Source organism: Balaenoptera acutorostrata, chromosome X (assembly GCF_949987535.1).
Source record: "Balaenoptera acutorostrata chromosome X, mBalAcu1.1, whole genome shotgun sequence".
NCBI lineage: Eukaryota > Metazoa > Chordata > Mammalia > Artiodactyla > Balaenopteridae > Balaenoptera > Balaenoptera acutorostrata.
The window spans coordinates 21,414,076-21,429,765 of record NC_080085.1 but is presented as its reverse complement, the minus strand read 5'-3'; the positions used below and the strand labels follow the sequence as shown (position 1 = coordinate 21,429,765).

Sequence of the window (15,690 nt, the reverse complement as noted above, 5' to 3'; positions counted from 1 at the left end):
GGGATGGGGAAATCTGCAAGGTTGCTGAGTGCAACCACATCACCCATAAATCTACTACCTGGGCGGATGAGGAAAGGAAAATCTGGAGAAAAGATCAATATTTTTGGTTTGCAGTGATCCTTTCTCTACAATCCATCTGTATCCGCAATTTGTGAAGGGGGGGTGGACATGGGAGGAAAAAAATAAAGTTATAGGATATTTTCCCCTTTCCTTAAGAGTAGCATTATCCAGGAAATTACCTAGGCAGACTGACTGTGGATCCAGACAATTAAACCTTACGCCAGTTTCTGTGCCACTGGTGAATAGTGGTTAATAACTTCACACTTTTCTTTTTGTGTCTTAACAAGGAGGGAATGACGCTTTCGAAATCATTACTGCTCTGTCATCTTGGTTCACTGCCAAAGCAAGGAGCTGTAGAACACCTGGCAAATAACACGCGGCTCGTGAAAAAGAAACATACACCAAAACAGGTTTATAGAAAATGTTCACATATGTAGAAAGAGGAATGAGTTTGGGTTAACAGAAAATCACTCACTGTGGCGAGGGGTGGGGAAGAAAGGAAGAGGTTTCCAGGCCTCAGTTTCTGTGATTCGAATCAGAGTAATGAAACTCAATCTGAGCAGAGATCAGCGGCGCCGACACAAAGTTAGCCCGATAGTATTTATCTCCTCATCCTCAGTCACACTCCCAGTGGGTTCAGTAATTAAATGGGTAAAATGTCGAGGCAAAAATACCATCCCTGCCTTCTCAAATGAGAGTGGCCCAGTAAAAACGTATAAAGTAGCCTTTTTCTTGTTCTGAGTATCCAGGCCATTCTTATAAACTCAAATAAGGCTTAAATATCAAGATCCTATATCACAAAATGCATCTCCTCCACACCCACTCATCTATAACTGCAGAAACTACTAGACCAGCGTGATCCCAGAGTCACAGCAAACTAGCACGCACTCTGTGGGGCACAGGGCTAGGTGCTGGGCGGGGGTGGGGTGGACATCAAAATACAGACATAGTGATCGCCGACAAACCAAACGCAAGTAGAGACTGGAGAATATAGAAACAATTTGAGGCTGCAGGCTTTTCTTTTCTTTCCTTTTTTTGGTCAATTAAGAGAAAAATTTTAAGTATTCATACTAGTTTTTACAGACCCACTACGAAATCTAGGTGTAAAACTACCAACATGTGGGTTTTTAAAAGACCCTAATTTAGACTGAGAATAAGGAAATTCCACCTTCTTTAATGAAATAAACCCTGGCACTCTGAAGACAAGGGAGGCCAGCCCACACAGCCCCAGGACCACCTGTCACCGCCGCTGACACCCAGGGAGTACAACATGTGAGGACAGGTGCGAGGCGCTTCTTTCTGACAAAGACTTGCTCACAGACCCAGCCCGGTTCACAGGCAGGACTTGACCCTGTCTCCCTCTTCCCAGCTACCTCTAACATCGACCGCCTGTTTGCTCCTAAACCTATACATTGCAACGTTCAAAACCCAAAGAGCACACAAAGGCAGATGTCCAGGCATCTTGGAGGGGATAGGTTCCAAACATTAAGAGAGAGGGATAAGGTTCTTCTGAATTTCTTTTTGAAAGTCTAAAGTTTTAGCCATTTTGAAAGAAATATTATGTGTGTTCAAGTACATAAATTCAAACCAGGCCTAAATGTAACCCACTTGTTTATAGAGCACAATACTGCGTTCATACAGCATAGATTATTCTATATACTTGAAATTTTTTTGTCATTGCATTTCTCTCAAATTATTTAATGTCTAAGTTATCACAATTTGAACTGGCCTTCCATGGGGTATTTCCAAGCTGTTTCCTCTTCTTAGCTTTATATTTACCAACATTACTTTCACCAGTTTCAGAAAGGATACAGACAAAGGGACAAGCAAATATAGATGTTAATTAGTAAAAGTTCACCCATATAAATAATCTGAAGTTAAGATGCCACTTACTTGACGGAAAACAAAAAATATATATAAAAAGAACCTCGGCTCTAAATTTGCTATTAATTTGTACTATGAAGAATTTCAACTCATTCCATCTGAATTACCACCAATTCTGAATTAGTAGATATGAATTAATAAAGTTGAATAGTATGAAGAACTGCCAAGAATTTAGAACCCAAACATCCCTGAAATACAACAATAAAAAGGGAATTTAAAGTTTCTCTGGCTTAGAATATTATAATATAAACAACTTCGAAGTGGTAAGTAATCTGTAATCACTGAAAAAGGATATTGCTTTTTTTAACGTAAAATATATTCTGCCAAAATATATTAAACCTTCACATTCAGCCTTAAGAGAAATTATCTTCTAATATTAAAAAAAAATCAAAATGTTAGTAGGTCAGCTGAAGTTAAAAGTAGTCTTAATGGTGGCTATTAAATCCTGGAGACAGAATTAGAACTCTTCCCTCCTACCACCCACACAGTTTCCATGAGTCTGGTCTGGCAAGAAAATTCTTCATACTGCCATGTTTTAGGTAACAAAAGCATACGTTTTTAAGACTAAAGTGTCCCCTCAACCTATGAGGGCAGAAATGAAGAAATGTAAGAATCACCAGTTCTTTAGCATTTTTGCATCATGGTGCCCTTTGAGAATCTCTTAAATGCTATGCACCTTTCCCCCCAAAAAAGCACACACATGCACAGACACATAAAATGTCACATACAACTTGAGGAGTCACAGACATTCGCTCTGCTTCTATGAGAAGTTCTCATATGACAATATAAACAGATAAAACTTGAAAATCTATGGTTTTTTAGATGTCCAAAAGATTGCTTTCCTTCCTTCTTACTACTTTGAGTGTACTTTCCTCTACTTTCACCCACTAGGACTGATGCTGTTAGAAATGAGAGTGACTTTTCTATTATATGTGACTCTCTTTTAGACCAGAGGTCCACCAATTTTTTCTGTAAAGGGCCAGAAAGTACATATTTTAGGCTTTGCAGGTCATTCAGGCTCTCTGGGCACTAATCAATTCTGCCATTGTAACAGAACACAACTGCAGCCATAAACAAGTGGGTGTGGCTGTGTCCCAATAAAATTTTATTTACACAAAACAAGCAGTGGACAGGAGTTAGCCGGGGAGTTCTAGGTTCTCGACCCCTGGAATAGAAGAATAGGTTCAACAACTCCACAGGAAGCAAAAAGACAAATACAGTTAGATCCCTAACTTATACGATCCCTAAAAATAATTCCCAGAAGGATTTAAGACCTGAATAAGAAAAGCCAAAGCTTGCAACTTTTGGAAGAAAATAAGAAAGAATGTCTATGTCACTGAAGGAGGGAAAGGTTTCTTAAGGAAAACAACAACACAGTGTACAAGGGGGAAAAAACCAAATATTTGACAATAAATTTAAAAACTTCTGCACAAGGAAAGACCACAAATAAAGTTAAAAGATAAGTCACAGACTAAAAGATATCTGCAACAAAAATGACCAAAAAAGAACTAGCCTTTGAATACCTAAGAAGAAATACTAAGAGACATACAACCCAGCGAAATAGGACCTATATGCGCACAGGCAAATCACACTGAAAAAAAGAAAACTGAAGAGTTAAAACACATGAAAGGATGCTCACCTTAACTAATACTTGGGGAAATGCAAATTAAAATCACAATGAGATACCACTTCACACTCATGAGACTGGCAAAAATTTTTAATTCTGATAATAACAAGTGCTGACAAAGGTGTGGAACACTAAGGATGATGCAACAGGCATGTTTACAAAGTATCTAAGAAGTCTAAAAATCCCTCAGTAGAAAAATAAACAACAAATTCAAAAAGGTAAAATTGTATATCAAAATTATTCCCAACTGTTTTTAAATTAACCTCTGATTCTGCGACTGAGGGAGTCATGTATTGTAGTCCTATGGCCATAAATATGAATTTAGCTTTTTGAAAGAATTAACTTGCTATAATAAATTAAATGACTGCTCCTACCAATAACATGTCATATACCGCTTGCAGATGTGCAAACTCCACTCCTAGTAATACACTAGAGAAACTCTCGCACATGTGGCACTGTCTACTACAGCACCATTCGCAATAGCAAAAAAGTAAAAGAAGTGAAAATGAGGAAAGCTAAAAACATGGACAATGGGAGAATAAAAAATATCCTGTGCTATACTTATTCACTGAAATATTACACAATAGGTAACATGAATAAATCAAGTCTAAAAATGTATCAACATGGACATACTTAAAAACTGGTATATAGAGTAGGGATTTTCCCCTACTTTTTTTTTTTGGCAAACTGCAAAAAATATGTATAGCATGACACATAAATGGTAAAAACTTTTAAGGCACCACATGTATAGGTACACGTATTTGTTGTAAAAGCAAAAAACCCTGGGCAAAAAGGACAAAACCAACCCGGAGGGAGCAGTTACCTTGGAAGAAGAAAAGAAAAAAATGAGAGAGGGTGGGGAGGAAAGGGTCTTTAGTTGTCTCTACAATACTTTATTGCATTTCATTTTTTAAAACTAGGCTTTTTTAAGAAAAAAGACTGGAAAAGTGAAATTTTTGCTTATTTCCAGATAAAGTTGAAAGTCTCCTTTAGCACTCAATTATAAAGATTCTGTATATTCACTCATTCTCTTTTGCCGCTGACATCAACAAATGCTACAGTCCTCCATCCCAGGGCCATTCTGAAGGGCTCCTGACAGGTGCTAGCACATGGCCAAGAGACTCCCAGGAAGGCTTGCCCTGGGCTTGACTGCAATGTTTTCATGCAATGATTTGGACACATTTTCTAAATGAACAAATTTCAGCTCCAAACACAATTGAAAGCCAGGCAGTCTACAACTGGTTGGCAAGCAGGCTGGCAAAGACTCACTTTAGCCTACTGGGTGAGAAAATGAAAACGCATGGGCTCTACACCCAAACATTAGAGCATGCATTCACTTTAAAATGCAATCAGAAATCCAGACCAAAAATCATTTTCTCAAGGGCACAGAAATAACAGAGTGCAGAAATAAGACAATACCAATGTCAGTAAGTAGTAATTATTCCATAAAGACAAATATTACCATTACACTAAGGATTATGCAATGAGTATGCTTGTAAGTGTAGAGTAAGTTTTAAATCCCTCAAAACACCCCCAACAAATTCAAAGAGGCAAAATTACACATCAAAATCATTTCAATTCTCTTTAGATTAGCCTGATACTGTGACCAAGGGAGTCATGGATTGTAGCCCCATGGCCAGAAGTGTGAATTTAGCTCTTTGATAGAAGAATTAGCTTGCTATGATACATAAAATGATTGTTCTTATCAATAAAACTTTTTATTCAAAGACAGTCACTATTTAAACACTAAATACACTAGACTATTACAATCCTTTGGTCCTTTCTTTAACAATTTCAAAATTAATAAAAGTCAAAAATTTGGACAGATCTGTGTCACTAAATGGCTTTCACTATTGTTCACAGAATAAAACCCTTAATTGATTAATGATCTCAGGGTGTCTATCGCCATCTAGTGAACAATCAGTTCAATTACCACACCAGTCACTTGACTACCTAGTCTGTTTTCCCTGTGATTTAAAATATATGTCCACTTACTGCTACCAACTTGTCCAGTATCTTTTTTATGTCTCCCTACACATACATTGAGAATAAACACAAATACAGATGGTATTTATATAGATTCACTTTCGAGTATCTGTCAACTAGGTTTCCATATTACTTCTCTGGAAACATCGAGTTCATTATTTTTAAATAACTTGCACACCATGAGGTCCCTCATACAATTCCTTAACCATTAACTAATTCCTCTACCACCGAGCAATTAAAAATCATAGAAGAGTTTAAGTGTGAAAGATCACACCTGGGAAAAGACAATATTGATGTCCATTTGACACAACTATTAGCATTTTTATTATAAACCTGTTTTTAAAAGTACAATTAGTAATTACTCTGAGTACTCTAGCAGCCATAATACATTTGATTACAGAAATTATTAGGTCACCAGAGCCAAACCTGCATGATTCCAACAAACTGAGCACACACAGACTTAAAAATAAAAAGGGTGGGGGGGGGGCTTAAGGCCTCCCCAGACTGTATATTAATCTATATTCAAATGCAAAATTTTATAATCTTTTTCAGACGACATGCTACCAGGTTTCCTTCTCATTAATTTCCAATTGAACCTTAATCTAATTTATCCTACAAGGACTTTAAAAGCAATCAACTTCTAGGATTTTCAGGTTACTATATTACTTGGTCTACTCTATCTTAGTACAAAAAAGATAAGTTTGATAAGTTACAAAGATATTCCAAAATCTCAGCAAACTGACTCTCATTTTACACTTCGCTCCTCCTACCTCTTTAATAATCAAGAGATGCTTGAATTCACAAAGACCTAATAGTGCGTACGGAAAAAAACAGTAAACCCAAAGACAGATTATCACATAAAATACTTCCATCCGCCAGTGCTAATAATTATCATCAATACGTTACAATCATTTTTATTATAGGAAATAATTTCTGTACGTGGCTTTGAATCCTCTTCTAGAATAAGATTTCCAGGAAGCAACTGTGTAATTATTATTTCTCATTAACTTCGTATTACTTTAAAGGCCCGTTTCCCACCGTTGTTGTATTTTTTATTTGTGGGAAGGAGCAAAGGGGAAAGAGACAAAGGGAAGCAGAAGCCAAGAACTTAAATCACATATGATTATTTCTAGATCTGTCTGAAGTTCTTTGTTTTTTAGTGGGAAGAGTAGGGTTTTTTTTTAAATAGTTTATAAAGATTTGTTGTTATATTTTAAATAAGAGAAAAATAAAAATTGAGTTTAAATTCCCCATTAAAAATCGAGCTAAACAAAAATATTGCCCTTAAAGTACAATGGATTAGGGGAGTGGGGGAGATTATTGGACAAATTTGGGGCTTATCATTATCAACAGTGCCCTTTTAAGCTTGTGGATTTCTGAGCCAATGCAGAAAATGTAACAACAGGGATTTCCCAACAGCAAGAGGCACTCTCCAAGGGAGTAAATTGTCAACTACTGCCTCTCATGAGAAACTTAAGAGTAACCTTGATCCAATCTCAATAGTCAACCCATGTATTATCACCCAGTTGGGGCATAGTGAGTGCACTTCCTAATACAAAAATAAGATGGTATTCTATCAGAAGCCACTGGATACATACAGAGAAATAAAATTTAAATAATTTTAAAGTAAACTTAGCCAAAGAAACTGAAAACATCCTTTCCTCACTTCAATGAGCCCCTAAAACACCTGTATCTTCTCAAGTAAAAAAGGCCTATGTCTTGAGATGAGTATCGAAAAAAATGTTCTTCTAGGAATAAGAAGCAGAATATAAAGCAACAGGAGAGCCATCCTGAGATGGAGCAGACAACCCCCATGTAGCAAAAGCCTTACAGTCAGGAAGAGCTGGATTCCCATCCAAAAAAGTCACTTGTTACACTCCACCTCTGAGTTTATTAGCTTCCTCATCTGCAAAATTGGAACACTCTTGCCTCTATCAATTGATTCTTATGGGGTCTTAAGGAAATAACGCATCTGAAAGCTTCTCGCATAATGCTGGTGTCCAATACATGCCTTGCCCTTCCTCACTGTGCCCTCAGCGGCGTGAAAGCGGGCTCCCAACAGAAGAGCACCTCTCAATATCCTGTTCGTTTCATGCCAGCTAGATCTGCACTGTCCAATACAGCAGCCACTAGCCACATGTGGATATCTGAGGTTAAATTTATTTTAATTATCATTAAATAAAACTCAAAATCCACTTCGTCAGCCAGCTATCAAGTGCTCACTAGCCACTTGGGGCTTGCGGCTATTGCACTGGGTATTGATGTTTTCATCATCTCAGAGTGCTATTAGACAGTCCTGATCTAGACTCTAAGCAGGGGTTAGCATTTTTTTTTTCTGAAAAGGGCCACATAGTAAATATTCTAGGCTTTGCAGGTCATGCAAGTCTCCACCTTGACTACTCAACTTTGCCGCTGTACTTGCAAAAGCAGCTATAGATGATACTTCAACGAATGAGTATGACTGTGTGCCAATAAAAATTTATAAAAATAGGTGGCGGGCTGGATTGGGCCCATGGGCTGTAGCGTGCCGACCTCTACTCTAAGAGTACTCTGAGTCCAGGCCCCCAGCATGAGCATTCTGCCCATAACCACTACCTCCTTAAGACCGAGTAGTCTTAAATCCACTGACAGAAATCAGTATTTTACTGCAGTTAAATGGAATATAATATTTAACATAACTGTTCTTTTACAAACTAAGGAAAACCCATGCACGTGGTGCTAAAGCAAATGAAGCTTTTAGTGTTTACAAAGGGACAGTACGTCAAATCTGTTTGGTATCTGGCCCATGTTTCTAAAACCAATTACTCTCAATCTATAACTCCAGTCCCGATATATTCCTGACACTGGGGACTTGAACTGATACATCCAGCTGCCTACTTAACATGCCTACAGATCTATTACAAGCCTCAAAGGTAACACATCCAAGATAAAACTCTTAATCTTTCTCCCTCAGATTTCTCCTTCTTAATAAATGGTTCTACTAGCTAACCAGCTAGAAGACAAAAATGGAGGCATCCTCCTTTCTTTCTTCTTTTCCCTCACACTCCAACCTAATATATCCGCAAAAAAAAACTAGCTCCCTTATGTCGCTTAGTTCTCATTCATGTTAGCTCCTAAAGAAGCCTTCCCTGACCAAGCTAAACTAGCCAGTCATCTTAACACTGTCTAGCCCTCCACCCTGTTTACTTATCTGCACAGCATTATTTCTATCATAGTCTCTTATTTTTTGTATTTGTTTATTCACTTATTTAGACTCTGTTTTCCCGAACGACGCTCTCCCCACCCCAAGCCCCTCTACACCCCCTGCCCTAGGTAGAATGTGAGCCTCATGATGCAGGGACTTTTTAGGTCTTGCTCAACACTCTATCCCCAGTACCTAGAACAATCCATGGCACATAGCAGGTGCTCAATAAATAAATACACACACACACACACAAAATGGACGAAAGAATGAATCCTTACTTAAAAAGCATATCTGTCTCAAATTTGTCCTAAGAAAGGGATACTTGAAGCTGTATAACTAGGTAACAAACTTTTTGGCTCTCCTACCCCATAACATGTATAGTTTAAAATACTCTCATTTTTAGATATGGGACTGTTACGCCATTTACCTCCCTTCCTTTGTAGGTCACCAAAGCAGCCAGTGGTTTGGCATAAAATCTGCTGTAGGAAAATCCCAGGCAGCCGTACATACTGTTTGCTGTGAGCTTCAAAGCCTTCTGTCGAATGTCATACTGCAGGCCACACAAGGACAAAAGACAAACAAAAGTATTTGCAGATGCTTCAGCATTACATTAGATGCTTTCTAGCTCACCAATGAGAAGGGGAAACCCGCAATAACCCTGGAAAAAAGAACTCTTAACATAATCAACCCATCCTCCCAGATCCATGATTCCCTGACCTCCTAGAATCAAGTAAACACAGACTCCAAAGCTCCCAGAAGTCAGAAGGATCTTGCTCAGATACAGTTCTGCAGATAGACGTGCCTTGTATTTTGAGGCATAGTGTTTTTGAATGGTTTCCTACCCACCAACTTAAAATAAGCACATGCATTTGCCCACAGCATCAAGTTTAAATCACTCCTAGATAATCAAATTTTCAAAGGTGAGACTATCACTCAGAGGTTGCTGAGTGGAAAGAGATACCTGAAGAGCAAGGTCTGGATTTAAATCTTGCTGTTTCATTAGCTGTTTGACTTGTCTTCTCCGCTCTACCAGTTTCCGGATCTCTCTGGGCAAAATGCCCATTTCCAAGCTTGGATCTGGCAGCTCAGGGATCTGTTCTTGTTCTCCATCCTGATGAACACACGATGAAAATTTCAGACAAATCAAAATTTCATGAAATGAATTCCCAAAATCATACATTGTGGGAGCTTACCCCGTGATCACATCTTGAAAAGCTACTTTCTTGTCTAAGTAAAGGTCAACAAAGTGTGGGTGGTAGAAGAAAGAGCTGAGAGGGCTGCAGAACAACTCAACACTGCCCTCTTCTCCTCCAATTCTCTCAGCCCATCATTCCCAGTACCTCCCCCATTTAGTTATTGAAAAATGTAGGTATCATTTAAAGAGATGAATTTTTACACATGCTCCTTTCCCCCCTTCAACAAGACTGGGGAGCAATATGTTTGGGGAAATTGTTTTTAAAATAAAAACACTGGGCTTCCCTGGTGGCACAGTGATTAAGAATCCGCCTGCCAATGCAGGGGACACAGGTTCGAGCCCTGGTCCGGGAAGATCCCACATGCGCACGGGCAAAGCAAGTAAGCCCGTGTGCCACAACTACTGAAGCCTGCGAGCCTAGAGCCTGTGCTCCACAGCAAGAGAAGCCCCCACTTGCTGCAACCAGAGAAGAACCCGCGCGCAGCAACGAAGCCCCAATGCAGCCAAAAATGAAATAAGTAAACTTATGAATAAATAAATAAAAATAAAAACACTAAGAGAGATCTCTAAAATTTTAAAAAAGAGAAAAAAGCAGCTAAACTACTGTTAAGTCCTGTGTACTAGCAAACAAAATGCTATAAAAATTTTTTAAACTATGGGGAATCGTAGCAATTATTGTAAATGTTTTAGACTGAAAGATAAAAATATAAATACTAAATCAGCAGGTTTCTTTTAGGAATTTGGAGCCCATATTTTAATAGGCCATGACATTTCTAAAAATTAATACATGTATATTCCTTAGTATTTATGTGGTACCTTTTGTCTACAAATTGCTTTGCAATCAGTAAAATAGCAACATTTTAAGAAAGCAACCAGCAGTCTTCTTATATTAAAATTTACAGCAGGAAAATGCAGGGAAAGCATTAGACCATTTTTCTCAAGGCTCCATTAATTCTATTAACAGGCTGCCAAGAAAAGCCAGGCACATTTGCCCTTGAAGGTTCAAAATTAAAAATAAACCTCTTGGCTTAAAGTATGTCAAGTCAATGCCATTTGATAACCCAGTCTTTACAAAGCATCTGATTTTATAAAGATCAATAACTTCAAATGAACGATCTCACAATAGTAACAGGGACCTATTATTGTTTTCCAATAGAGCAGATGATGACAGCAAACCTATTAAAGAGCTCTTGGTACACATTCCAATTTATTTACAGCAACTATGGAGGTGCAATAAAAAGTAAATGGAAAGGATCTGGAGTCAGGAAATTTACAATCCAGGCCTGGCTCCACCAGCACTAGCTGTTCTCAAGACCAAATGAGGCACTGCACAGGAAAATGATACAGAACCCATAAACTGCCACATGTATAGTATTTTTTAGATGACCTCTAAGGTCCCTTCTGACTCTGAAATGTTTTCACATCCAAAATCCAAACTGGAAAGCTCAAATAAACAAACTGGTGGCGGGGGCAGGGTTGCGGGGGGGGGAGTTGGCGCTGGATAATGACAATCATCCTAATACTGACACAGTAGCAGAACAAAGCCCACAGAATATTATTAACCAAATGTAGTCACTACCTTGTGGGGATGTCTACTCAATACCTACTCTGTACAATTATCCTCTAGTCCCACAGAGGAGCCCATCCTCAGCAGCCGTATTTGTACGGGGTGAACACACTCCTGTGGTCATGGCTGACGGGTGAGTGTGTTCACCAACTCAGGCAAGCCTCTAAGATTCCCCCTTCTGGGAATATGGAATTGGGACTGAAAAACAGCCCCCAAGCGTGTGGCTGGAACCAAAAGACATGTAAATTCAGGAGCTAGAGGGCAAACAGACATCTTCTGCCCCGTGTACAAAGAAGCAGAGAAAAACATACAGAGACAATAGGTTAATTTACATCTTTTACTGCTGGAGAACCAAATCTAACCAAATTCCCTACTGACAATCAATTGTATAAGCTTTATATACGAAGAACCACACATTAAGTTATTAAGCCCTACATAAAACTGTTGAATGAATGATCACTAGTTAAAATCCATGTGAGATAATTCAAAAAGATCCTTTTGAAGAGGATGTTTAATGAGTAGACTCATTAAGAAATGCTTTCATAGCCAAAATTTAAAAGCCTGATAATAGCAAGTGTTTGGAGTAGAAGGGGAACAATTCACATACATGGCTGGTAAGAGTGCAAAACGGTATAACCACTTAGGAAAACAATTTGACAGTTTCTTATCAAATTAAACATACACTGCCCATGCAACCCAGCAAATTCACTCCCTAGGTATTTACCCCCCCTAAAATGAAAGCACACATCCACAAAAAGATCTGTACAAGAATGTTCACAGCAGTTTTATTAATAACAGCCCCAAACTGAAAACAATCCATATGCTCATCTCAGGGGAACAGATAAGGGTGAAATACTTCTTAACAGTAAAAATGAAAGAACTACTAATAATGCAATAACATGGATGAATCTCAAAAACATTACATTGAACAAAAAAAGCCAGATACAAAACAGTACAGGGCTTCCCTGCTGGCGCAGTGGTTAAGAATCCGCCTGCCAGTGCAGACACGGGTTCTAGCCCTGGTCCGGGAAGATCCCACATGCCGCGGAGCAACTAAGCCCGTGCGCCACAACTACTGAGCCTGCGCTCTAAAGCCCGTGAGCCACAACTACTGAGCCTGTGTGCCACAACTACTGCAGCCCAGGCACCTAGAGCCCATGCTCCGCAACAAGAGAAGCCACCGCAATGAGAAGCCCACACACCACAACGAAGAGTAGCCCCAGCTTTCCACAACTAGAGAAAAACTTGCTCGCAGCAACAAAGACCCAACGCAGTCAAAAATAAATAAAATAAAATAAATTAATTAAAAAAAAAGAGTACATACTATATTACTCCATTAATATGAAGTTCTCAAACAGGCAAAATTAAGCTATGGTAATAGAAGTCAGATCAATGACTGACTGATGGAAGAGGGGATTGACTATAAAAAGGCAAGTGTGACATATCACAACTCACAGGATGAAGCTAAAGCACTGCTTATAGGGAAATTCGCAGTTGTAAATATCTAAATTAAAAGAGAAGACCTCAAATCAATAACCTAACCTTCCACCATAAGAAACTAGAAAAAGAAGGGCAAACCAAACCAAAGAAACCAGAAAGAAGTAATAAAAATTAGCACAGAAATAAATGAAATAGAGAACAGAAAAGCAATAGAGAAAAATCAAGGAAATCAAAGTTGCTTCTTTGAAAAGATCAACAGTGGACTTCTCTGGCAATCCAGGTGTTAAGAATCCACACTTCCAGTGCAGGGGCATGGGTTCAATTCCTGGTCAGGGAAATAAGATCCCACATGCCGCGACAAAAAAGAACAATACAATTTGGTTAGAACCCAGGGAATTGACCTTAAAAAAAAAAAACCACACAATTTATGGGAATTCCCTGGCAGTCCAGTGGTTAAGACCCCACGCTTCCACTGCAGGGGACGCAGGTTTGATCCCTGGTCGGGAACTAAGATCCCACATGCCGGCGCAGCCAAAAAATAAAAAAAGATTTTTTTTAATTAAAAAAAATCTACAAAATTGATAAACGTTTAGCTATACTGACAAAGAAAAAAGATGACTCAAATTACTAAAATCAGGAATAAAAGGGGGGACCATCACTACTGACCTTAAAGAAATAACAGTGATTAAAAAGGAATACTATTTACAATTTTATGCCAACAAATTAGATAACCTACACAAAATGGACAAACTCCTAGAAAGAAACTACCAAAAGTGACCAAAGGAGAAATAGAAAATCTGAATAAACCTGTAACAAGAGACTGAATTAGAAATCAAAAAAAGTAAAGTCTAACACCAGATAATTTCACCAGCAAAAGTTAAAGAAGAATTAAAGTGAATCCCTCACGAACTCTCCCAAAAAAACAGAAAAGGAGGGAATACTTCCCAACTCATTCTACGAGGCTAATATTACCCTAAGACCAAAACCAGACAAAAACGTAACAAGAAAAGACAACTACAGGACTTCCCTGGTGGTGCAGTGGTTAAGAATCCGCCCGCCAATGCAGGAGACACAGGTTCGAGCCCTGGTCCGGGAACATCCCACATGCCATGGAGCAACTAAGCCTGTGTGCCACAACTATTGAGCCTCCCCGCTCTAGAGCCCGCAGGCCACAACTACTGAAGCTCGCGCGCCTAGAGCCCGTGCTCTGCCACAAGAGAAGCCACTGCAATGAGAAGCCCGTGCACCACAACAAAGAGTAGCCCCCGCTCACTGCAACTAGAGAAAGCCCGCACACAGCAATGAAGACCCAACACAGCCAAAATAAAAAATAAATTAATTTAAAAGACAGCTACACACCAATAGCCCTTATGAATACAGAAAGAAACTCTTCAACAAAATACTAGCACATCAAATCCAGCGATATATAAAAAGCATTATACACCAAAGCCAAGTGGGATTTATCTCAGAGACACAGGTTGGCTCTACAATCAATATAACACATCATATTAAAAGAATAAAGAACAAAAACCGTATAGTCAACAGACGCAGAAACAGTAGCTGACAAAATCCAAAACTCTTTCATGATAAAAAAAAAAAACTCAACAAACTACTGATACTGATGATATACTGATATGGCCTCATACTGATAAAGGCCAGCTATGGAAAACCCACAGTTAACATCATATTTACTGGTGAAAGACTAGATGCTTTCCCGTAATGTCAGGAACAAGACAAGGGTGTCTGCTCTTGCCACTTCTATTCAACTGTACTGGAGGTTCTAGCCAGGGCAGTTAAGCAAGAAAAGGAAATATAAGGCATCCAGATTGAAAAGAAAGAAATAAAACTATCTCTATTCACAGACAACATGATCCTATATATAGAAAATCCTAAGAAATCACAAACTATTACAACTAGTAAATGAATTCAGCAAAGTTGCAGGATACGAGATCAATATACAAAAAATCAGTCATATTTCTATACACTTGCAATGAACAATCCAAAAATGAAGTTAAGAAAACAATTCCATTTACAATAGCACCAAAAATAATGAAATATTTAGGAATTAATTTAATAAAAGAAATGCAAGACTTGTACATTGAAAACTAGAAAACATCTTTGAAAGACATTAAAGACCTAAATAAATGGAAAGACTCGATTTTCACGGACTGGAAGACTTCACATTGTTAAGATGGCAACATTCCCCAAACTGACCCACAGATCTGATACAATCCCATCAAAATCCCAGCAGGCATTTTTGCATAAATTGACAACCTGATTTTAAAATAAACAAAATGTAAGATATATCCCTACAATGGAATATTCAGCAATAAAAAGGAATGAAGTACTAATACACACTACAACACGAATGAATCTTGAAAACAATATGCTAAATGAAATAAGCCAGACACAAAAGGTCCCATATGACTCCATTTATATGAAATGTACAAAAATACACAAATCTAGAGGCAGAAAGATTAGTGGTTGCCTAGATCTGGAAGGGATGAAGGGATTGAGGGAGGTTACAGCTAAAAGGGATAGGGTATCTTTGGGGAATAGTGAAAATGTCCTAAAATTGATTGTAGTGAAGTTTGCAAACTCTGCAAATAAACTACCAGCCATTAAATCGCACACTTTAGATGGGTGAATTGCAGAGTACATGAGTTACATCTCAATAAAGCTGTTAGATAAAAGACACAGAACCAGTCTGAGTCTCCTTCTACCCAACCCTCCCCCCTTTTTTGACC

General features: G+C 38.5%; 1 protein-coding gene across 1 annotated transcript in view; it reads right to left on the bottom strand.

Annotated features, from left to right (window-relative positions):
- Positions 1-15,690, bottom strand: part of POLA1 (DNA polymerase alpha 1, catalytic subunit) — a 295,898-nt gene that overhangs the window by 229,103 nt on the left and 51,105 nt on the right. Inside the window, exons 25-26 of the mRNA XM_007181502.2 lie at positions 9,703-9,852; positions 9,169-9,291 (exon numbers count right to left, since the gene is read on the bottom strand). Coding sequence (XP_007181564.2) covers positions 9,169-9,291; positions 9,703-9,852 — 273 coding nt within the window. The remainder of the gene's footprint in view (positions 1-9,168; positions 9,292-9,702; positions 9,853-15,690) is intronic.